The following is a 25,386-nucleotide window of genomic DNA, read 5'->3' on the forward strand; positions in this document are numbered from 1 at the left end:
AGTACTCAGAGGAGAGTGGGCTCTTCTCCTTCCTTGCGTGTAATAGAAGGAATTCACCTCTTTGTAAATATGTGAAATTTGCTTTTAGACATTAGAAATCAATGCTTGTGTTGTCTAGAGCATGCAGTTCTTCGACTGCCTGTCCCTTACTCACAAAGCTGCAAATGCTGCTTTCATTCACATATTTCTTCTGTGCATTTGAGTGGAGTAATTTTTTTCTTGCAGGACTCCTGAGCTGCCCTACATTATCCTAAGTTGATAGTCACTCTCACAGACATCAGCAAATATACATCTACAGACTTGACAGAAGAAACAAGGTTATCCCCAATGTATCTCAGAAAAAGTGTTTTTTCTCCCTATCAAATGTATAAAGTGTGTTTCATGTCAAAAATAGAGACACACAGTTACCATTTCCCTTTGTTTAAAATGGCTTCCAGGGAAAGAACACATCAAAAATAATAGTGCAGGTCTGCTTCTTAAAACCTGCCAACTTGCCAATCAACAGACATACACTTTCTAAGACCACCTGTGTGCAAGCTGCATGGTTCCTGCACTGCAGAGACAGCAGGGAAGTGACAGGAACCAAGGTCCTGTTTAGTGATCTCTTCAGTCTCAAGCCGTTTTGCAACTGCAAATTCATAGGCTAAGGATAAGATTTTTCTGAAGTAGACTAACCGTAGAGGAAACATCCAGAATTGTTAGCTACTTTTGAAAGTCTTGCAAGTAAATGCGACACTCTACCATACATGACTGATAGGTAGTTGACGTTTCAGAATGATTTGACCAAGCCATCTTTAGCTTGATCCCTCAGAGGGTCAGATGTGCTTTATCTGGGGACAGCTCTTGCTCTCAAGTGCCATCTTAGTTTTTGTTTTTCCATAACGCTGTATATCTGCTGATCTCAGAGTACCTACAAAAGGACAGTGTGTCATTAGTCTGTTACCATGACAGAAGCATAAACAGGGTAACACTGCTTAAGTGTGATGGCCAACAACCAAATGACCAGCGAACAAGGGAGGCATTGAACTAGGCTCTGCCCTGTTCATGAAGTGTGAAAAAGCTTATGAGACAGAAGACATCACAGTCGGTTCTAAATAAAATAATCTCAAGTTTGTTATATGCTAACCTACCTGGAGAGAGGAATTCAGTCCTCTGGGAAACAACTGCGTGGTAGGTATTAATGCTGTCTGTAGTCTCTGGTACAAAGAGGCCTGGGTGGTGAGCTGGAGAGAGTGGATGAAGTGTGCTAGGAATTTTCTTTTAATAGAGTGCCCAGTAAAAAGAGAAGTCTAGTAAGACACATAGCTTAGCTTAGTTCCTATTGTCAGCTCAGTTTCAAACCTACTGATTACAGAAGCAGAAGCCCCACTCATCTCAAGTGCTTCTGCATGGCCAGAGCTCCTTTCTGCTAATCCTAAGCACTTCTTAAGACTACCTCTGCCATCAGAAGAGATCAGAACAGCTGATACAAGGTCCTTCAGACCTTAAATTCTACTTAAAAAAAAAAAAAGAGGGAGAGAGGAAAAAAAAGAGACAGAGAAAAATATGTTAATGATGGTAAGGCCAAAGAGGAAATAGGAGGATTAACTCCAAATCTGTTAAACAAATAATGCTTCAATAGGCATTTGAATATTTTGACCCTGACCAAGTGGCATGCTCTTGCCTGGTGTGAGATGGCCGCAGTGCAGCCCTCATAACCAGACTGTGCAACTAGGCTGACATTTGCTTTGTACTAGTGAATTGATGCAAAGCAGCCTGATTTTATCAGCTACCACTCTCTCGGGACATTCCACATATGTCGAATGGGAGTGGACAGCAGGCTAGTTTTCCTTCATCAGTATAAATCGTTCACTCCTACTCAAGTCAGTGAAGCACTGCCAACTAATACCTGCTGAGGTTCTGTGCAAGGACCTCAAAGTCAGTATCTTAGAGCCCTTTATACCTTGTTCGCCATAAAGCAATTCTCCTCTACAAAGTCTCCTTGTACGTCAGGCAACTTATACATTGAACTTTGCTCCTATATGCACACTCCTATCAATCATCAACAAATATTCTTTAGCAGATGCACAGGAAGCTGATGACAGAACAAGTAATTTTATTCACAGAGTCAGTTTTGACACTGAAGGGCACTGAACAGCTGAAAACATCATTTATAGGGAGTTCCACTTACAATGTTATTCAGAACATCAGTGGTGCTTTTGTTATTTCTAAGGAGTGCTTAGATGGAATAGTGTTACCCCTTTGAAAGAATTGGTAGCAATGGGAAGAATAGAGCTAGCAAGGTTTACATAAAACTAACAGTCATGTTATGCTCAAAAGCTTAAGTTTATTGCTCTATTTAATGACTACCACCAGTATTTTTAAAAAGAATGCCAGTTCTTCCTGCTAGCTTCTCACTGAAGGAAATATTTTAAATACAGCAATAAAATCAAGTGGTTTAAAGATAACACATTTTGCCACACATTCATGCAAACCCTGCTGACAGGATTTTTACAGGTTCATGGGTACAGAATAAACACAAAGGATGTGTACTGAAATACTGGGAAACTTTCCCCACAGTGATGAAGTTGTAGGCATAACATTTCAGGCCCTATACCCTGCTCCTACTGACATCAATAGCAAAAGCTCAGTGGCAGCAGGATCAGCCCTTATTGTTCCAAGAGCTGCTTTACCTTCTCCTGATTAGGAAGTGCAGTAAATTCTCAGAATCTCCTGCACTAATAAAAGCGGTGGGTTTTGGTTATTGTTACAAATAAAGAGAAGCAAAAATATTTTTAGTAGATCATTAGAGCTTCTATTCACAAAACACTCATCTTTCATGTTAAGGGTCCTGCGTACCTCCATTTTTCTCTGCTCAGTGAAGTACTTAAACATCTGCTTACCTCTAAGCATTAAATACAAACTACAGTCTTCACAGCCTGACTGAGGTCTAAAAAGAAAAGCATGGGCAGCAGTTTGTATCACTGAAAAGGAAACACTGCTGCTTGGACTAGTGATTAGAATGGGATAATGATTGCCTAAATTTGGTTTGAGGGCAAATTTATCAAAAAGCAGCCAACACGTTCAGACTGATTTTTTTTAAAGCTGCCTATAGGATTTGCGTTAATTTTAATGAGCGCTGGACGCTGGTCACCCTCAAAGCTTTGAAACAATTTTAAATTCATAGAATACAAGTGATTTTATTATTACATTTTTAATAAAGATGAATTCAACTCACAAAATTCCTCACCTGATTTCAAACCTCAAATTTCAGGGGAAATTGTATTTGGATTGTGGTCTGACTATGTAAAAAGAGAAACTATTTGCAAAAATCAAATCTGGTTGCAGACTGAGATGCCAAAATATTGACAAAGAAAAGGTAAAGCGTAAAGAATTTATGTTCCAATTAACTTCTACTATTCACCTCAGATCCACCCAGCTGTCATGATACTGGGGTACCTTGCTGGTAAGAATTGGAGGTAAGAATTTGACTCACATCACTGAAATATTTTTTCCCCTTAGTTCTGATAACACTGGTGGTGGACTGCTTTAGAAAAAATAAACAAGCAAACATGATGTGTGAAACATCATTTCAATGTGAATCTACTTGAATCTTTCAACGCAGAGGCTCAGAAGGTTTACGATATACACAGTATTCGGTAATTTTATATGTAAAAACAATCAGAAAGAGGCAAAAAGTTACTTTCAAGCTTAGTCAACATACGGCACATTTCAGCATGACAATTCAAAAAGTTTCACAATCTATTTGGATATATTAGCAATGATTTTTTTAAAAATAGCAAACTGAAGACAGTGGATTTTTTTCTGAATTTTTTTCTTGCTTTTGTAACAAATGAAGCTACTATTCTTATTTACAGTGTAAATAAGCCTTTTTTGGTGAAGATTATGTCCTGTCACGTATGTTTAAGACAAGGCGTACCTCAGCTCTTAAATGTCAATGCAAACAAGAGCATAAAAGCAATATCAAAGTAAAATAGTATATCTTTCTTCCCAGCTAAGACAGCCAGGTTACCATGTGTCTCTTATCAGATCTGAAATATATCTGAATACAGTCAAAAGTTCTCTTGGTTTTAGCCTTTAGGAATATCATGAACACTTATTCTTCTGCTGCTCTAGAAAGCTGTTTTCCGTATAAGCTCATGACATGATGGACAAATTGATACTGTTCACAAGTCTGGATCATTCCTCCCCTGAAAAGGAAAGAAAAAAAGGGGAGGGAAACAGCAGCCTTATTAAATGCAAGTAACATATGAGGAAATGGCATAGCTAACATGAAGCTGGTGTTACACACAAAAGGTCTATTCCAAAGCTTCCTGAAATGAGTGAAAAGTGCCCATTGATTGCAACCAGCTTGCAGTCTGACCTCAAGCTCCATTTTGAAAGTCTCTGCTAACCAAGGAACAGAAGGTAGTCAGAACAGGAATGGGCTTTACCTTCATTTTTCTTGGCAGAGGCCCTCATCCAGTAAGGCAATACCATCATCATTTACATTCACATTACTGTAGCACCTATACTCTAAGCACCATTTTAAGCACCATGAAAAGCAACCCCCACCCCAAAGCTCTAGACGGATAGATGGGAGCAGGGGGAATAAAGAGGGCAAGTAACTTATCCAAAACTTCACAGCTGCACTGGGGACTGAATTCAGGACTACAGAGGGCCAGGCCAGGCCAGCCCAGACAACTGATGCAGCACACAACTTTCCCATTCTGGAATGAGGGTTCTTTCCTCCATGCCATCCCACGCTGCACTTTTGGCAAGTTCACCAGGGAACTAGGGGATGGCCAGCAGGATTTTGGAACAGACAATGGAACTTTAAGAAAAGACAACTCATATTTGTAACTGAATTGGCTGCCATGCACACCTTGATCAGTAAAAGACTCCCAGCACAGAAATCTGTTTTGGTTCAGCTTTTATTTCAGCTTTTGCTGTTCTCTTTAAAACTGCAAACCTGAAAGGAAATGCACGCAGGAGCAGAAATAGTTTGGTTTTCCATGTATCATTAGCCTGTGTATTTCTGCAAGTAGCATATTAATCAATAGGACTACTACAGCGGGAGACAGAAATAAACAGAAAGAACAAGGATAAAGTTGTCCATTTTATGCAGATTTTACTAACACTTAAAATTCTGCTAAGAGTACCTCAATAACAGTGATATGATCTCTTGATAATCGATTATGAAAATAATTAAACCCCGTGGGTCAAATTCACAGGAAGTGTATGCAAAATTGTGCCAGCACTGGTGCTGGTGCACAGATCCCAGGAACACAGTGCCAAAAGGAGGCTGAAACAACAAGCGGAGTTGAGGAGCATGGGAACCCGTGGGTGGCCAGCGCCAACCAGACTGTGTCAGTCTGAGGAAGAGCATATGTGGTGCATTCCCTCAGAAACCTCCACCAGAGGAAATTAATGAAAAGTTGCTTCCTCTGAGCCAAACAGATAGCAGACTGCTAGCGCCCTCTCCTTGGGGACTGCCCTCCTCTATGGGGTCCAGCTTAACAATTGTGGGCCACACAGTAACCATACCAGTAAGGGGTAGGTGAGTGGGCAAGAAAACCTCCTCCTTCAGCCTCTTGCAGTTATTTTGTTAAGCGGCTGTTTGAAACAACACTTAACAATGAGCAGGGAAGGGCAGGGACCCATGCTTCAACCTCTCATCAATAAGCAAAGGTGGGAAACACACACTGTGTTTCTAAAGAAACTATTTCCTAGCTGAGCATTCTCCTCCCCATCTGCTCTGCTTAATACAGGCTCACAGTTGATCTGTTTCTGAGTCCTTCTGTGCTGCACACAGCATTGAAATATATTTATGTCAGCTCATGACACACAAAGAACGTTACTCATATCTGGCAATTACTCCCCATGCAATTCCATTAACAGTGAGGTTGCACCCTGAAGTTGTAGCAACAGAAGCACTAGGGTGGCCATCAAGTTTCAGACTGCAGGAAATGATTTTCCTTTTTATCTGGTTCCCTGCTATGTGGTGGCTTCCTCCCCTTCCCACACACATGCACACCATGACATGTGCTTGCTGTCCAGGCTTTGGCACAGAAGAGAGAAATTATATTTTCACCCCTATTTGCCACAGAAACCTTTCAAATCTGAGTTGCATTGTGGGAAAGGACAGCAAATGTCTCTCAGCACTGTGGGAAGGATGCAGGAATGATCACTTCCTCTCCTTAGTCATACTAGGTTATTTTAGGAGCGACTGTTGGCCACTGGTGCAAAGTCCAGTGCACAGGATTTTTCCAAGGGATCTGTAAGGGAATGAAGGGAAAGAAACATTTGTCCCCTTTGCCCCCACAGCAACCTCAAAGGGAGTTCTCAGGGCTAATGTCAACCCCTCTACTGCTGTGAAGCAGTGAGGTGCATTCTTTTACATGTCTGCTCTGGCCTGCATCCAACCCTCCTTCCCTAAGTCCCTGGTAACTCCTTCCCATCCACCCTATTTTCTCTAGCCAGTAACCACCAGACAGGAGGAGGAGACAGAGAGGGTCTTCCTTCTTATAGCTGCTTGGACACTGTCTCATCCTCTCACACTGCTTTTGAAGTCACACAGAGCTTTTGCGGGGGTTTAGTGACAATAACAGTGGATGGCAGCATGACTTCCAAGAGACTATGAGCCCCATTTTTCACTCCTTGAAGAAACCATGCTTTTCTGTAGCAAGGATGATGATTTGACTGCTTTCCATCTTGAGTATTTTCTCCCATGACATTTAAATGGCCTTTTCCTATCCCATCTCACCCCTGAGAGGTACCTGGCAGCTACAGAGGTCCCTGCAGGCTTCCTTTTCCTCCACGGCATCCTTTAAGTGTGATCTCCCTTCTCCAGCCTCTGCAAATGACTGCCAGTTCCCCTCTTCCTGCAAAGCTAGTATTTTTAATTGGCCTTCTGTATCAAGCACATTTGTAAGCAGGTGTCTTCAGCCTTCATTTGTATGGCTATTTTCCTGTGTAACATTAGTCACAGAGACAAGATATTTCAGATCCAGCCAGATGTTTCACTGGGCCATGGATAATCAGCACTCACTACTCATATTCTGGTTTTCTTTTTCTCAAGAAGCCTTTCCTTGTCTGGCCTGAAATCCATTGAAATAGCCAAACCTCCAAGCCCCTGCAGATCCCTGTCTATCAGAACCTCAGCAGGGCAGCAAGCATTTCATTTTCTGCCTCCCACTGAGCATAATTTCTCCTCTGAAATAAAGTTCAGTGTGGGGTTGAGGTTCTTTTTTTTCCTCAGAAAAAATCTTCGGTATGTTTTTCGTGACATCTCTTCCCTCGACTACATTTATCATTATCATTAGAGAGAGCACTGAGACATGTTTTGATGGCACTTGAAACCAGTGGGAGAGGAAAAATAACATCTCTGGTGCAAAATTCAAGTCTGTTTACTTCATAATCAAACTCAAGGTGGTGTGTTAAGAAATGCTTAACTGGAAACCATTGACTTTCTGGAGATTTTCACAGCTCCTTTCATATGTCTGCAAACACTCCAGACTCTGCATACTCTCCCTCTCCTCACAAAGTCCCAAGCAGCTATGCCCTTCCAACAGTGCTCACAGCTCCAACTGTGCAAGGCCAGTTTTCTTTTCTCCTCCTGGGAGCAAAGTGCTGATCTGTGGCTCTGAACTTAAGTACAGCAGACCTTTGAGCCTTTGCTTCTGTAAGAACATGGGGCCAACTCCTGAGCTAGTGAAAGGTCATTCCTTGCTGCACTGAGCTGTGCAGATTTTGATGCCAGCTGTGAATCTAGCCCAGTTCTAGGGCTGTTCATTATGGTTTACTGCTCATAAAATAGGCAAAGATTACAAGTCAGAACTGCTCAGAACAGGACAACTTTCTTCCAGGAACGTTCTCTCTTGGCCTCCATTTGCCTTTGTTCCTCCGCTGTTCCCATTTGTTTCTCCTTAAGTAAAGGAAAAGATTACCATTTTTTTTTTTTTCTGGAAAGGAAACAGGCTTTCTTACCTGTCTAACCGTAACTGGCAGGCTGTTCGCAATATGTCAACTATGCCCTCGCTCTTCAGCTGTTTACAACAGACACTAGTTGCAATAAAGCAGCCAGTCCTCCCGATGCCTGCACTAAGGGAAGGAAAAGCAGAGAGAGGCAGTGGATGTGTTACAATGGCTTTGGAACTTTCTCCTTAAATGAGTGCCATTAAACCAGCAATCAAACCCCATTACCCCTTTCCTCCCTCCAACCTTTGCCAGGTGGGTGCTTGCAAATACAAAGCCATAACTAGGAAAAGATATTAACTTCAATGGGATAACACAATTAAGTGTGAGCCACTCGCAGCAAAAGGATGGACATTGCACATACAGTGCTAAAAATGGACTGTTGGGTACCGTTTGACCCAGTATGTCATTGAACCATCGAAAATAAGCAGTTAAATAGCATTTCTTAGACTTGCTTTGAAGGCAACCTTTGCTTTGAGATTCTTAATCCTAATAGCTTCTTTGAAAGCTATTTTCATTCACAGGTACAGTAAAGAAAAAAACAAACCCCTTGCTTAAATAATTAGAGCTAATAGCAATATGGTAAGTGTGATGCCATTTGCTGATCAGATCTGCAATCTAGTAATTCTCTGAATTAGTGCAGGATACAACAAATTCACTATTAAAGAAATTTCTTTGTCTTTCCTGAACACCTTTGTATCTGATTCAGTCCTTGCTTAATGACCAGAATTTATTTTATTCTCAAAGGCATAGTGGTATCAAAGCTGTGAATTCTTCTTATCAGCTAATAAAAAGCTAGCAGCAAAAGCTGACAGCCCTTCTTATGCGTTAAATAGTTAAGTGAGCATCCTCAGGAATAATTACTTGACACAACTGCAAAAAATCCTGCTTCCATTTAAATTGCTCTAAAATCATAATACAAAAACACTGGCAACAAATGTACAAGCAACAATGGAGTTTGCAGTTAGCTGCTGCTTGCAAAGTCCTAATATTGTTTCTTTGACTGTATAGACAGGTTTTTCACTGGGCATTTATGCTCACTAGGGAAACAGCTACATTGGAATTGTTTTAACTTCTGTTACAGAATGATCAAGGCAATTCAATGGAAGTTTGGGGGATGATTTTACTCACTAAGAACTCATCTCAGTCTTCAAATAATTGTGATGGAGGTACCTACCTGACTTAAAATTTTTGTCCCTGAAACTCTGTGCCTCACGCCCTGACTTCTGTTTTCTTTACCATATCTAGTTTGTTCATCAATACTTCAAGTATTTTAGGGTTTCAGGACTCTTTGCTGCATATGGATGTACATCAATGGTTAAAAAAAAACAGCTCTTCGTCTTCCAATTTATGCCATAACCAAATACGCCACAGTACACAGCTCTTGTCTACTGTTTCACATCCATAGGCCTCAGAGTGTTTCGCAAAGGGAGCAAACACCCCCCATTTTTAGACAAAGCAAATAGCACAGAGACAGCACTTGTCCCCCGGACAAGCTGCAGGTCTCTCAGTGGCTGAGACAAAGTCATAATCCTTTGAAGACTCCCCAAGAGTGGTGCATTATCCAAAGGACCTAACAGGACTGCTAGCCTGCCTTTAACATGAAGCTGCTTTTAAGAATAGAGCCACAAAAATTATCAGAGAGATGGAACATCTCTCCTATGAGGAAAGGCTGAGAGAGTTGGAGTTGTTCAGCCTGGAGAAGAGAAGGCTCTGGGGAGACCTTATTGCAGCCTTTCATTACTTAAAGGGGGCTCACAAGAAAGATGAGGACAGAATTTTTAGTAGGGTTTGAGATAGGAGAAGGGGTAATGGTTTTAAACTAAAAGAGGGTAGATGCAGACTAGATATAAGGAAGAAATGTTTTATGATAAAGGTGGTGAAACACTGGAACAGGTTGCCCAGAGAGGTTGTAGGTGCCCCATCCCTGGAAACATTCAAGGTCAGGCTGGACGGGGCTCTGAGCAACCTGATCTAGTTAAAGATGTCCCTGCTCATTGCCGGGGGGGGGTGGGGTGGGGTGGGGGGTGTTGGACTAGATGACCTTTAAAGGTCCCTTCTAATCCAAACTATTCTATGATTCTAATAGCTTCATTATTAGGTTTGTATCTATTTTGTCTTAAAGGTGCGTTATTTTACATCACTGAAGGCCCAAACCACAGTGATTATGCTCTACTGAGGATCTCCCACAAAGGCCAAAGGAGCTACAGTACTCAGCGTAACACAGGCCTTGGCTAATGGCTTGCTGCATATACCACTCTCAAATAGAGGCAACGTATTAAATTCCTTCTTCAGATAAAATGACTGCAACTGAAAATAATCTGAAAGGGCTCTACAGTTATCACAAAAAATACTTCATAATCCTATCACCATGTCTCTTAGTAGTTATTTCAAATAAAAATACCCCATTTCCCCCCAAATTATTACTGTGTCATGGCGATGACACCATACAAGAGGACAAAACAAGTATGCAAAGCAAGAGTGACATGGTGACCAGAATCTTTACCTGCAGCAAATACCATAATACTTCAAGGAGCTCTTAGAGAGTCACAGATTTCCAAGGGCAAAGGGGACCTTCTTACAAACCATTTGTTATTTTTCTCTGAACTCTCCCCAATTTGTCAAAATCTGTTTCAAAACACAGGCAGAAAAACTGGACATGTGGCATCATACGAACATTTTACTAGCGATTACTCCATATTAGCTTATAGGTGGATCTTTGATGACACTGGGCTACCAACCATTCATGCCAAGAGTCTCTTAAAAAACATTCCCACTGTATAATACCCCATTTACTATGGCTTCTGGATAGCAACCATCCGCCATTTCCTAGAAAATGTTCTGCAAAACTAGGTAAAATTCCTTACAAAAATCCCAAAGATCAATTTGGCAAAATGCATCTTATTGAAATTATGGAAGATTATCCTGGCAAGACTACTGCATCACTTATCAGGCTTTCCACTGTTTACCTGGAATAATTGTTCTGAGAACTAACTTTTCAAGTAATTTTCAAGTAGTTTTCAAGTAATCACATTTAACCTTTCTAAACACTGGCAAAACAGGACTTGCTTTTAGACCTCTGGAACTTCTCAAATTTTCAAGAACTAGAACTCAGCTATACTAAACTTTAATGGTTTAGAGCCTGTGGACCATTTTTTTTAAACACTCTTGGTTAAAAACCATCCAGTATAGCTGATTTAATAATGGTTAGTAGTTGTTGCTTAACACATTCCCTAGTTAGCAGCGCAAAAGAATGTACTTCATCATGTCTACAACTGATAAGTACATCATCCTACTTCTTTTCTGAAGACAGAAGAGAAGTATCTATCTTCATCTATATTTTCTGCTATGTGATTGATAATTATAATTTTCTCATCAGGCTTCAAACCACTGTAAAGATTTTGCTTCTTCCATATAAGAAGTTTTTATCTTTGCCAGGGGCTTTTCACGGATATTTCAGTTTTACTGTCAACTGCATACATTTCCTGTCTGTTGATTAGTACTTGCTGCAATCAGCTTTGCCACTGTTTCATTTCTTTTATGTATTACACTTAAATTATTGTCTTTGGCCTAATGAGGATTTTTTAAAATCAAAGAAGGAATCTATAAAACAGAGGGTTTTGAGGCTTAAAGTTCAATGTTCTCATTTTTCTCCTTGCATGTGTCTTGCTACTCAATTTCACTCACAGTATGTTAATCTTTGGTAACCTGGCCCTTTTAAGATCATTAAAGGCATATATTACTGGTAACGCAAATAAAATGAGACTGTTCTTACTTGTAACTGAGCCACCACCAGCTTCTGTGTTCAGCTCAGTCTGTATCTAAATGCAACACTTGGCAATAGAAAATTATTGTCATTAAATTTTAGAAGTTCCAAGCATATTTCAGAAGCAGTTGGGCAAGATCTCCCCCATGTCTGACTGATGGCCAACATGACGCTACCTGCATTATGCCACTGTATGCGAAGAAGCCTTCAGAAGTCAGATACAACATTTATTTACCTGCAGTGAACAATCACCGGGGCATTCTTCTCTTCTGCACTCTGCATTGCCTCTTCCACTTCCAGTACTAGCTGTAACAGAGGAGGGGCTTGATCTGGTGTCTTCTGGTCTGGCCAAGATGTGTACCAGTAATGTTTCAGGTTTCTGACTTCTTCTCCTTTCTGCAATCCAGTTAAGACAAATATCACAAAGTTTTAAAAGAACTTCTGGTTGTAAATTGATATTGAAACCTGGCCTTCCCTTTAAGAATGAGATGAGTAAGACAATGCTAAATGGAACAGGAGATCCAAATGGCAAGCCACACAACACAGAAATCTGGATTTCAAATATCACGTCTGCACTTCAGTAAACTGCCTTAAAAAAAAAATTTAACCCCCCCCCCCCCCCAAGTATGCTGCTCTTTTAGTGCCAAGAGCTGTGTGCAAAACACTCCAGGCAGTCTGTTCCCTCTTGACAGATTCATTCAGTGAAGCCAGAGCTGTGCTTGTGACATAATTGCTTTCATAACGTATTTGACAGACAGCAAGCCAGGAGCCCTATCTCTGTCTCTGATAGCTAGATAGATAGATGAGGGAGAGATATGGGAGCTTATTTTTCTATCTCTTCTGACAGACAGACTCATATCAGTTTCCTGTCAATTCTACTCTTCTCTTAGACATGGTGAGAAATTCAGAGGCACTACGGAAGGTGGGAATTCTATCTAGCTGCAGTCCAGGGCTTTTTGAGACACACATTCCAGTTTTCTCTCTGTCTCAGCATGGCTATGAATATAGCAATGTGCTGTTACCTTTTCTGAGTGCCAAGTAGCACTGAGTGCTTCTGATTTTGTGTGTTCAAAGTGACATCCTTCTGCCTGATTTCTAAAGGTGCCAAATAGTAACATGGAGCTCAGGGAACCTTTCAGCCATTACATAAGCCAGCTGGCATAGGGCTAAGCAAATGTCTTCAAAAGGTCCGGGAACAGAAGTGTTAGCTTCCACAACCTTCCCTTAAACACATGGCTAGCTGAGTTTAAGAGGGGAGGAAAAAGAGAAAAAATTTGTCTCTTTCTAAAGAACCAGGCACAAAAATCTGGAAATAGTTTCTGCCATCTATACTCCTAAGTCCCTATGACTGTCAGGTGCTACATGTTAAAAGTGCTCTGTGGTTGTGCCACTTCCATCCTTCTCTTCGGTTGACAAAGCTTTTGCATAGCTTCACAGTGAACTAGATGGGGGAAGTGATCTAGTTAAATCTTTTTTCTTTCTCATGCTAGATTAATTTTCAGATGGATTGATCAGTTTCCCCCTTTGGCTTACCACACAGTCACATATAAACACTTGTGTGGGCACATGGGAGGTGGCACAAGGGTAGGAACAAGAGAGATGGACAAAGGGAGGCTGGGCTTCCTTTAGCTGCTGTTCCAGCTTATACAGGGTTTAAAGTGCTCATTGAAGCACAGCCATAGGAACCTTAAGGGTACGTTTAGCTCAGTTTAGGAAAAGAGAGTCTTACTATTGTAGCACAGAGCCTGGCTTTAGGTTATTTACCCTAGCGAGAAGATATTCTGGTTAAGAGAGCATAACTAGTTGTCATGAGTAGTACTTGAGCTCACTGCAGTAAATCTGATCAAATTTCAACACTGCTCTGAAACATGAACATACACAGTTGCTTTTGAATGTGTGACTATGTGTGAACCACAGAAGTTATGAACACTGGATTCTTAAGTGGGTTGTGAAAAATTATAATAAAAATGTTTTCAATAACACTGAGAGAAAAGTAAAAGATAAAAGTCATCTGAAGAAAAAAATGAATCACTACATAAAGTCACTCATTTGACGGAAACAGAAAAGAGCCAAAGTTCTAATGATGAACTCTGGATGTCTTTAGCTTTGTCTATGCTGTTACCAGTTTTACGCTTCTGCTTAGAGAAGCCTGACTTCTGTGGTTCTGTGCACTTCTGCTTTGACTTTAACAAAATATTCTCTATTGGTGCTTCCTTGAGACTGAGAAGACTTGGGAAAACCTAGGAGGAAGCAAGATTTAATTGATGGTTTGAAGTCTACCATCATGTATGCTGTAGGTGAGGGTGAGATCATGAATCAGTGGCTAGACACTGGCAGGTCCTTTGAGAAAGGAAAACAAGCCTTGCCCTGTTGCCTGAGTACTTCCTAAATTCCTAAAGCTTGCCAAATCCAGTCCCCTATTCTGAGAAAAGTATTACAGTCCACCCCTTAACACATGCAGTAATCATATATTGCTGGTGGTGGTATCATATATTTCTGACCACTCCTATTTAACGGAAAATAGGATACAATTCATGGCTTCTCTAGTTTTCACTACCAAGTCATTTAACATATGTATGGTCCGCAGCCGATACTTCACTATTGCTATTAAATGACCAATGTACAGCTCTAGGCAATGGTAACCTAACAAATGGAATCTTTATTTCAGCTCTAGAACTCAGCAGTTCACCTCCTGACATTTGGGGGTGGGAGGAAAGAGACACTGCCCCATTAGTACAGAAAACAAAAACATTGTTTAACTGAAAAACAAACTGGGATGAGCTTAAAGAAAATAATCAAAATGATCAAGTCATTTGAGTAGGGAAGAAACTACATCCTTGGAGATGTGTATGTCCAATAAAGGCTTTTGTATAATTTCTGATAGAAAAGCACTTGTCTGTCTTGGCTATGATTGGGAAAAATGTGTGGTATTATACTTCTTTCCTTATGACTTTGCTGTTCTCTGCTACCCTAGCTATTCTTTTTTTCTTTCTCTAGGTGCCTGAACGTACTGGATATGCCAGCCCTGACAAATAATCTGGCTTTCAGTTTGCTGGTTGTTGTGGGGTTTTTTTCCCCTGTGAGATCCACAGTTACATATACAGAAAAGATATATTCATATCTGACATGAAATTCTGAAGCTCCTTCTCTAACGGAGAGCTTCACCTAAGGAAGAACTGAGCAGGGACAAGAGAATTTGGGAAAACACTGAGAGGTTGCTGTTGGAAGAAAACATTCTGCAGGGATAAGTATTAGCTTGAAAGGTACTGTGAGATGGGAGTGTGCATTATTATGCTTGAATTGTTGTATATAAGCTCTTCAGGACTGTTTCTTTGTTTTGTGCAACACCTGTTAAAGTGAGATTGTTTTTTGGATATGCTACTGCAGTATCAATATCAAAAGCCACTCCCTTGCAATTCCCATCTGAAAAATGGAACTGGCTATTACCTGCCTGAGAGTAATTTGAATAATCCTTCCCCAGGGAGAGAATAAAATTTCCTTCCAGAAATATAAAGGGAGAGTGTTTTTTTTTGTTTGGGGGGCAGGCAGGGAAGAACATTCCAACCTAAATCTCTAAAGTTAATGTCAAGCTGAAAAAAAAAAAAGGCAATATTCACTAATATTACAACACTGTATTTAAGAATTTAAAACAATTATGAAAAACTCTTCTAGCAGACAGTGTAGTTTTTTACTGAGGAAATTTTGTTTTGTCACCATAACTAAAAAGTGACCAGTTCTGTTAGATATCAGCATTCCAGCAGAATTAATCTGTATTTTATTCTTGCTGCTGCACTGTAGTGTTTTGGATAAATTGTATTTAAGACCGCTGCAAGTCTGCAAGATACTTTTACATATTCTTTACTTCCCACTTGTCAGGGAGTGTGATTTTCTCCTTGCTGCCTTTGCCAAAAGCATGAGTGACAGACTTTCCACACTCGCAATCCAGACATGGGATTTCATATGCTGGCTTTCTGCCTAATTAGCATATGGCTGAAGAGACTTGAAACTGGTTAGATAAGAGGAGAAAGAAATTGTGGTGTTATACTAAGGTCGGGGTAGATCTAGTAGATGAAAGATGTATAAAGTTTATGTAAATAGACTGTTCTTATTAAAACACGTAGCTTGAGATTCTAGAACCTAACAATGAAAACAGTTGTAAAATAGGACTCTGGTACTTTAGACTAAGTAGCATCTAAGTACTTAAAAAAAATTAAAGCTGTGTTTAAACTCTCCATCCACTGGTATGTAAAACTACATATGCAGTTAGTTGGAAAGATACTAATGTTTAGAAATGTAACCATGGAGAATGCTATGGTGAAAGTGTTTTTAAAGGTTATCAACAGTTTTAGTGTCTTGGAGTGCAATGATCCCTTAAAGCATCTTCAAGGTCAGGTCTGCCAAATCGCTCAAAGAATAAATTAGCATGGTACCTATTAAAAGGGGTTCAGCCATGGTGAACAGAAGTGGTGCTACCACACCACTGACAAGTGCCAAGCAGACCAGCAGTCCCACTGCTGAGAGAAACTGAAAACAGGTAAGCAAACTTAAAAAGCCTTTTGCTTAGTTCTCAACTCCCCTACTTATTGTTAGTAGCACAAGTCATCTTAGGTATAAACAGCTGGTGGGTATCCAGCAGTCTGACAGCATCCTAATAACAATCATAAAAAGACAAGAAGCACAACTTAAATATTTCTTAGGGGTCTTCCCATACTACAAAATATGTAAGATGCCATGCAGGTAAAAGTTCCCTGTTAGTAATCAGTAACCCTTTGCCTAAGTCCATGGCCCAAAGAATAAACAAGCCTTTGAATTTTACAGAACATCATCACAGAGATTAGTGGGTTATTCCACAAGCGCTGTCTGTCTGACTTGCAAAGGCCGGTAAGAAGCTATCTGTGAGCTAACATGTCACTCTAAATGACCAGTCAACACAGAAGACAAGGGCACAGAATGAGTCACTGGTTTCTTCCACTGAGTGAACCCTGTACTACTACAATTGGCCTGGTAGCTTTCAGATTGTATATATGCAGTCTAAATCTCTGACTGCTTATTATACTGTATTTTTTGTATGTTGGCAAACTGGGCAAAGCTATCATGACTTCAGTAACGAAAAGTGGTATTTGTACAGCAGTACACTGTGCAGAAGATTTCTACACAACTCTCCATGAACATCTCCATTTAAGGGTTAAGACAGCTAAATTACTGTAAGTACATTGGAATGATTTACCTTTAGGGTGATGAGCCTTAAACGGTAATCATCTGCTTGTATTACTTGGTTAACTGTGATTTCTATTCCTTCATAGGTGACCTGTTCCTCTGGCCAATATTCTGTGCATTTCTGTGTGCAATATAAAATAAATCTAGTTAAGCAGATACCAAGGGAGGTTCATTTTTACTCCTCTGAAATTGGATATAGCACATGCATAGATGAATATGAATTAATGTTGTTTCTATAATAAGACAAGTTTTCACTTTCTAAACAGGGACCACATTTCAGGTGATTTTTGCTGCATTCATAATAGCCTGATTGCGTGATTAAAAATGCACAGATCAAGTCATGACTAACCAATGCTTTTAAATACACACATCCTTATTTATCTTTATGCAACTGATATGCATTTTGAAGGTTCATTAGACAGGCCAGTGGCCATGTGCATGTGTTTTTAAATTAATCCTTTTCTTAAGATAATAATGATTAGTATAATATACATTAGTTACCAATATTTCTGTGGTATGTATACACCAATATGGAAACACAAAATAAATCTTTTCTATTTTTTATATTCAGGCAGCATCGACCCTTTATAAGATGATCATTTCCATAGGCCTTTGTACAAAAGAACATGACTGGGGATGTTTTGGGAATTCGATTATGTACCAAAATCCACTTTGAATGGACACTGAGAATCCTTCAAAGTTAAGAAACTAAAAGGAAGCAATAGCTGTGAGAGCTATTAGACTACTACATTTGATTTTGCCAAAAAAACAGTCAGAGATGCAGCGAGCACAACCTGACAATTAGAGAAGGAGAAACTATAGTCCATTTGCAAATCTACACTGTGGTACTGATACACTAGACATGAGTAGGTGAGAATTTGTAAGCACTCCTATCCTGGAAGGAGGACTGAAAAAGACTGTGGTTTTTGGTATGTGGTTTCTCTTTAAGCTAAACAATATGCAAAGGAAGAGACAAGCATTTCAACATGGTGCATGAACTAGTTTATGGACAAAGAATGACATGAACAAGGCAGGGTCTGAGAAAAAGGCTCCCTTGTGATAACGGAAGAAGCAATCTCGTTATCACAGGAGAATAAGAATCTGCTATTGGACAAACCCAGTTAAATATGATGCTTGTAAGCTTCCTCTTTTACATAGCTGTACACAATCTTGAAGGAAGCAAGTTAAATCACTTTGCTCTCCCCCACCAAAAATAATTTCACGTCAGAAGAAAGATTAACAACAGAAAAGTACCTTGCAAAGTTACCGAGTGAAAATTTTTGTGTGGGAGAATCAGTGTTGTTCCATCTGCATAGTGCATCAGTTAATAACCCACTGGGAATGCAGCCCACTGTGTCTCTGTAAAATTATTTACGCAGATTGCGTTTTTTCTTCCTCTCCTCTTAAACTGCAGAATCCATTGTAAAAATTGTCAAGAGCGCTAGCAGCTATCAATAGCACAGACATTGCTCTGCTTAAAGGAGTGGAGTAAGATTGCCCACTCATTTCTGTGGGCTGTCTGTCAGTTCAGATTAGATGTGACATAGGGCTGAGATACAGAGCTTTTAATACTCACATTAGCAAAGTCATTGCACTGAGGAAGAACACAAAACCGCTGTTACTAGCATCATTGCCAAACAAAGGTTTTGGTTTTGAATCTATGTACTTCTGAGTCCTGTTATTCATATATTAATATATGTGTTATGGAAGGAAGGGAATGAATATAGGAGACATTTACATGAAAGGACTTACCCTATATTTATGGCTGAGATTCCTGACACCGTTTAATTTTTGACACAAAAGGTATCAGAAAAGGCTCAGCAGCTCTGTTATGATATATAGGCTGTAGCAAGCTCCAGTTATATAGTGCATCAGCACTGCAGTGCACTGCTTCCCAAAACTGATGAGTGAAATACTTGGTCAGTGTGGATAAGGAGGAAATTCACATGTAAAGGTTAGTTTACATTCCTGTTATACAATCTTGCTATGAAAACTATAGTGGAAGAACTTATCACCAGATATGTCGTTCAGGACCAATATTTCCTCTGCATCATCTTCTTTAAACCTCAAAGTCCTTAACTGATGCTGGTACACTATGTCATGACATTTTAACATCTTATTTGCCATAAACTGGCAACTCTGATCAATGAGCAAGTTATTACTTCAGTGCTGCCTCTCAGATAGAGGCAGATGTGACTTTAAAAGGTTAGTGCAAACAAAACATTTAGATCAGCAACATACTGTACTTTGCATCAGCAATGCCTTGCCAGTATATGTCCAATCAGCCGGCTGTAATAACTGACCATTTTTAACTTGCAAAGCATGATAATTCTGTGTCTGTCTTGTTCATGTCTTGTTTCACTAAAATCCAAGGTTAAATTTATTTACTTCACAACTGGGGAAAGCTAAAGGTTTGTGCACATGCATAATTATGGGCACTAAGCTTCCAGCTAACAGTTAAGCCATTATAACTGTGTGTATGATGGAGGTACGCCCATATTCTTGGGCTTTGAAGTGTCTAAAATCTCTTCTCCAAAGGAAACTCTCTCATCTAAATTACTAATGGGTTCTTAGGGACAAGCTTTGACAAATACTGCTGCTGCAGTTTAAGAAACACCATTTGGATCTCTCCACTACACCTTGCTGCTAGTGGTGAGGGGGGATGCAGAGCCCAACGCATGCCCAGACCACTTCCTCACATCTTACACTGGCAATAAAGGTGGACCTAAGCTCAGCTACCTGTCTGTGAACTGAAGCCCAGGCACGTAGTTCTTGCAAGTCTGCTATGGGGCAAATATTTCAGCAGGTAAGTAATGAACAGCTGGAGGGCAGCAGTATTTTAAACTGCAAACAAAAATCAGGTTAGGTGGATTAGCAGAAACACTGTGACAGTTTAATTTCTGGAAGTAGGTGGTGAATAGAAAATTTCAGCATCTTAATTTCAAATTTTCAAAAGCATTTCCTAGACACATTCAGGAAAAGGTCCTCCATATCCAAGTCAGCTCTAGTTGTTGATTATTGTAACTAGCATCTTTCATAAGTCAGGGACAGCCTCAATGAAATGTGGATATAGATACTGAGTCATAACAAATGCAAGATAAAGCAGCACCAACTCTGTTGATTAAAGATACTCAGCTTTAGTAGTTATGGGGTACTATTGTTTTTGATTACTTTAGAGAGAACTTGAAAGAGTGTCTGCAAATAGAGCTGGGTTTGGAGAGGTTTCAGGTCAGCTGGGAGAGGAAAAATGGCAAAACCAGCAGTAGGCTAAGTCAGAGAGCAAAACAAGACTTACAGTAAACTGAACTGGAAGAGAAGCCCACATCTGTTCTGAGCCTGAAGAATTTAATGCTGGCTCTGATTGCTCAGGCCACTGAACCAACTTCTGTTGGCTCACTTAGCATCTATGCCAAAAATATCTGCTAGAGTACAGACAAAAATACAGACTATATGTAACATTACCTCATTCATCTCTTCTATATTGGTAATCATGACAATGATGGGAGAACGCTCCTGCCACACCATTCTCCAGAAATCACTGACAGTATTAACTATCGGTCCCTGAGTAGCAATATATACCTTTTCTTCTCCTCCATAGCCCTGCCAACAAAACAACAAGAGATCAATTTTAACAGGGATGACCACCACAACCTTGAAGGTTCAGTCTTTAAAACAGAGAGCTACCACTGGTTGGAATGGTGACTCCACGGCATCGTTCTAACCAGTGGTATGGACTCTATCTCTCTCCTGCACATGTATACACGGAGCAAAGGCACAATATGGACTCACGTAATTCCAGCAATGAGTGTCCAACAGCCTTGAGGTGACTCTGGCTAGGTCAAGAGCCTTATTCAGGCTTATTATCCGGTGCTTTGGTCAGGCCAGCTGACAAGCAATTTGCATCACGAAGTGAAGTGTGTTTTTGTCTGGTCTGAACCTGTACAGTTGCACTTTGAGATTTGGTTTTCAATTAATATAAGCAGGAGAGAACAGCAATCAGTTCAGCTAGGATGCCTTTAAAAGCCAGCAGATGTTGCAATTCTGTTTACATTAACAGTGGCTGATAGAGGCGAGGCAGACACATTGGACTATTGAGCTCTTACCCTGATGTAGTTAGCATTGATGTAAGAGCTAAGGGGGTCGTCCTGATCAGCTGAGGTAAGGCACACTCTGCTGTGAGGATCTGAAAGGTGTAAAGAGATTAAGTAATAGTTTATCAGTTGCTCAGAGGAGAGAAAGAGAGACACAAGATTATTTTGTACAGTGAGACATTTACATGCATTCATGGCCATCACAACAGATGTGGGTGGCCTTGGAGAGCTCCCACGTTAACATGTTACCATAAAAAAGGAAAGGGTGGTTGGGATAATTTGGCTTCTTCTGATAGTTTTACCCACTCTCTGAAGCCTGCTTAATTGTTCCTGTTGCAGAGTCAGTGTCACAGAGTGACTCTGGAAAAGTGGTTTTCTGCTCCAGGAAATTATTTCTCAATTTCTTAGGTCAACAGACTCATTCTGGCTTGTAAGACATTAGAATATTTTTTGTGAAATGACAGCAAAGGGCTCTTCTCCCAAACCATAAACACACATTCCTTGCACACAGGCAAGCCAGGTGACAATAACACTTTCCCTGTTTGGTCTTGCAGTGAACTAAACTCCAAGATGTGCTATTAACAAATGTAATGGTTAAAGAGAAATTAAAGAATATTAACAGTCTCTTGTACATTGCATAAGTCTCTTCAGTATTTGAGTCTCCCTCATTGGAGCTGTTTATGAAGCGTTATTCTTGTTTTAATAAGACAAATGAAAACATTATTCCACCTGAGACGTTCAGTCCAATTCCCACTGAAGTCAATGGGAGCTGTTCCACTGATTTTAATGAGAGCTGACACAGGCCCACGTTCATCCACTTTCACCAGTACTACACAGTTTGTTATCACTGACAAGAAACATCCTCCTGACAGAGGCCTCAGCAAACAGCAACACTGTCTATCACCAGGAGAATATTAAAAACAAACCACAGATGACTTCTTCATAAAAATATCCAGCCTGCTTAGAAACCAGAACAAAATAAAAAAAATGCAAAAATAGTGTGATATTGGGTAAAGCACAAAGGACTAAGCACACAGTACCTTCTACAGTACTACAAACACAGACTCAGCATGAAATGCTGTCCTCAGAATGGATTCATGTTATTTGTTATGTGGTAATACAATCACAATCCACAAAGCAAAGATATTTACAAAGATACTGTTTTATAGCACATTAGTACTGAAACCAGTGAGTTCCTCTCTAATACAGTTCCCTCCTGCTCAGCTTTGCTCATGTCTGTAGTGCTGGGGAGACGGTGAGACAAGAGATAAAATCTGCTTTTTAATCAGTAATTCTGATAGCTTGCAACATGTCACACTATTAAAAAGGTGACATTGGTTGTCAGATGTTTATTCACATGCCACTGGACTGGGTTAGTTAGACCCCTTGCATGAAGTCCCTTTGCCTGGGTTTTATGCAGTCATCCATGGAGCGTGCTGAAGTTTGCGTAACGATTACATGATTTTTCCCTACTAATAATAGCAATAATACTATGTCGTCCATCTCACGGTGGGTCTTTAGGGAGAAATAACACAGATCTGAAGAACTCTATCAACAGGTGCCACAGACTTTTAAGCATGGGCTTCTTTTAGTATTCTTCATCTGCAGTAGAATTTGAGTTACTCTTCACTGTGCACTTTTTTATTGCTGTATCCACAAATATGAAAACATTATTCAGAATATGCTTTTACTTTAAATTATAATACTTGGCTTGTGATTTTTCTGTTAATGTAGTATTTATGTTTGTTAAGCTAGTATGTTAATGAACAGTTTCAACCTTATTTCATGTAAGAGAGGCCTATTAATGCATTGGTAATACAAGAATGTGCACTGTTTTGCAGAAAGTGTAACCAAAGCTGAATCACATTTCTCAGAAATATATAAACAGGAATAACTCCTCCTTTAAAAAAAATAATCATAGCAAGACTTATTAATATAAGAGTTTGCAGTATGAATTTGAAATTTTCAATAGAGAGACATTTAAGCAAAATCAAATCCTACTCTTAATGAAAACATTTCTCCCAGGACAAAACCAGTGCACAGGCCAGGTTCAAGAAGACACCACACCTTTAAAAAAGCAGTAGTAATCTGTATCTCTAAGAAACCAAATGATATGTCAGCTATATTTTCCACAGTCTCTTTTATGGCCATTTCATGTTGATACTATGTCTGACATTTTAGAGGAACTTGCTAAACTTAAGTGAAATGTTTTGCATAACTTAAAATGGTATAAAAGCAATAGAGATATGTAGAAATTTAACAAGTCTGTCTAGACATTACTCTTGAGAAAAGAATTCAATAAGATTGATATACAACATGCTCCAGTAAGTTCTTGCTATCTCTGGAATTCTATAACAAGAACATCCTTTTCTATATATTCAAAAAGTGCCTCGAAGCATCTTAAAGAAAAGTTATCGTTTTCCAGGAAATGCCATAGGACTCACTCCCAGAACAGGACTGTCTGCAGACAAACAAATTCATAGTTATGAAATATCCAAATCAGCCTCCTTAGCTTGGCATTTTCCCAAAAACACCCTTCCGCCATCAAAAAGCCACTTTCTAAGCCATTTTACTACTAACAGCAAAATTGGAGAATCTGCAAAAAGAATTTACTACAAAAGAAATATAAATGAGATTAATTACAGACTATTATCCTTTCTCTCACTTACTACAATCAACTCTAGGGTTGCAAGTAACTGATAATTATGTTAAGTGACTGCTTACCTTTTAATGATAACTGCCTAGATTGCTTCTGGCGATGCAGCTGGTAAGGGAATTTTAGTTACTTTTTAAATTCAGATTTTGGTTTTGACTCTGGTTTGGTAATTAAGCATTTGCTGTTCCCTATGACAATCGGTTGTCTGAGTCTGCTCTACTGCAGCTTGTTCAGCAGTTCCTGCCATTATTGCTTTCTGCAGCTAGAACTTGGAGGAATGCTAGGTAGATACTCAAGGCAGCATAGGCTACAGTTGGTCAGCTCAGAAATGAAAAAGTCAGTGGATGGTCAAAGCCTGAAAAGCACTGGACTCTCCCTCATCTTGCCTCCAACTCCCTCTCCTACTTTGTGTGGAGAGTTTACTGGGATCCTCGGCTTTGAAGCATAAAGGGGATGTTTAGTTCTCCTTGCTAGCCTCTTTACTGCCAGCACCAAGACCTTTGAAATGGAGGTAGTTGGATAAAAGTGAAGAGTCAGCCCTCTTCTTTCCTTTGGTCACAGCCAGGGACAAAGCTGCACACAGGTTAGTAATTTCGGAATTCATTCAGAAAAAATATCAAGATCATAATGAGCTTGGAATAAGCTTGTTAATCCTTGGAGGCATAGAATCAGAGAATCATTTAGGTTGGAAAAGATCATCAAGTCCAACCGTAAACCTAACACTACCAATACCACTACTATACCATGTCCCTAAGCACCACATCTACACATCTTCTAAATACCTCCACGGATGGTGGCGCAACCACTTCCCTGGGCAGCCTGTTCCAATGCTTGATAACACTTTCAGTGAAGAAATTTTTCCTAATATCCAATCTAAACCTCCCCTGGTGCAATCTGAGGCCGTTTCCTCTCGTCCTATCACTCGTTACTTGGGAGGAGAGACTGACACCCACCTCGCTACAACCTCCTTTCAGGTAGTTGTGGAGAGTGATAAGGTCTCCCCTCAGCCTTCTTTTCTCCAGACTAAACAACCCCCATTTCCTCAGCCGCTCCTCACAGGACTTGTTTTCTAGACCCTTCACCAGCTTTGTTGCTCTTCTTTAGACACACTCCAGCAGGTAGTGAGGGGCCCAAAACTGAACACAGTATTTGAGGTGCAGCCTCACCAGTGCTGAGTACAGGGGGATGATCACTTCCCTAGTCCTGCTGGCCACACTGTTTCTCATACAAGCCAGGATGCTGTTGGCCTTCTTGGCCACCTGGGCACATTGCCAGCTCATGTTCAGCTGGCTGTTGACCAACAACCCCAGGTCCTTTTTCGCTAGACAGCTCTCCAGCCACTCTTCCCCAAGTCTGTAGTGTTGCATGGGGTTGTTTCTCATACAATCTCATACAATTGGCCTTGGCCCATTGATCCAGCCTGTCCAGATCCCTCTATAGAGCCTTCCTACCCTCCAGCAGATCAACACTCCTACCCAACTTGGCGTCATCTGCATGGTAGGGTAGAAACTAGTTATCTTATCTGGAGAGGTCAAAGCAACAACAATGGCTGCTAGCAGATATCCATATGACTGAGATGAACTTTGCAGCAAACAATTAATCCATTGAATGATCATTCTTAAAAATATATGGTAGTGGGCCAACTGGCATCTGTTTACAACTCTGGAACAGGGTGTTCAAAATGGCAGCAATTCTGATGT

The 25,386-nt window shown here is 40.2% G+C and overlaps 1 protein-coding gene across 10 annotated transcripts in view; it reads right to left on the bottom strand.

The window, feature by feature from the left end:
- Positions 1-2,025: 2,025 nt before the first annotated feature.
- The window catches only part of PTPN5 (protein tyrosine phosphatase non-receptor type 5), an 89,502-nt gene continuing 66,141 nt past the window's right edge, over positions 2,026-25,386 (bottom strand). For all 10 annotated transcript variants that reach the window (XM_075502301.1, XM_075502296.1, XM_075502300.1 and 7 more), the window contains 6 exons: positions 21,043-21,122; positions 20,402-20,539; positions 16,950-17,060; positions 11,958-12,118; positions 7,969-8,082; positions 2,026-4,190 (listed from right to left, as the gene is read on the bottom strand). In XM_075502301.1, the coding sequence (XP_075358416.1) occupies positions 4,097-4,190; positions 7,969-8,082; positions 11,958-12,118; positions 16,950-17,060; positions 20,402-20,539; positions 21,043-21,122 (698 nt within the window). In that variant the 3' untranslated portion in view covers positions 2,026-4,096. The remainder of the gene's footprint in view (positions 4,191-7,968; positions 8,083-11,957; positions 12,119-16,949; positions 17,061-20,401; positions 20,540-21,042; positions 21,123-25,386) is intronic.

The sequence above is a fragment of the Mycteria americana genome, chromosome 5, assembly GCF_035582795.1.
Source record: "Mycteria americana isolate JAX WOST 10 ecotype Jacksonville Zoo and Gardens chromosome 5, USCA_MyAme_1.0, whole genome shotgun sequence".
NCBI lineage: Eukaryota > Metazoa > Chordata > Aves > Ciconiiformes > Ciconiidae > Mycteria > Mycteria americana.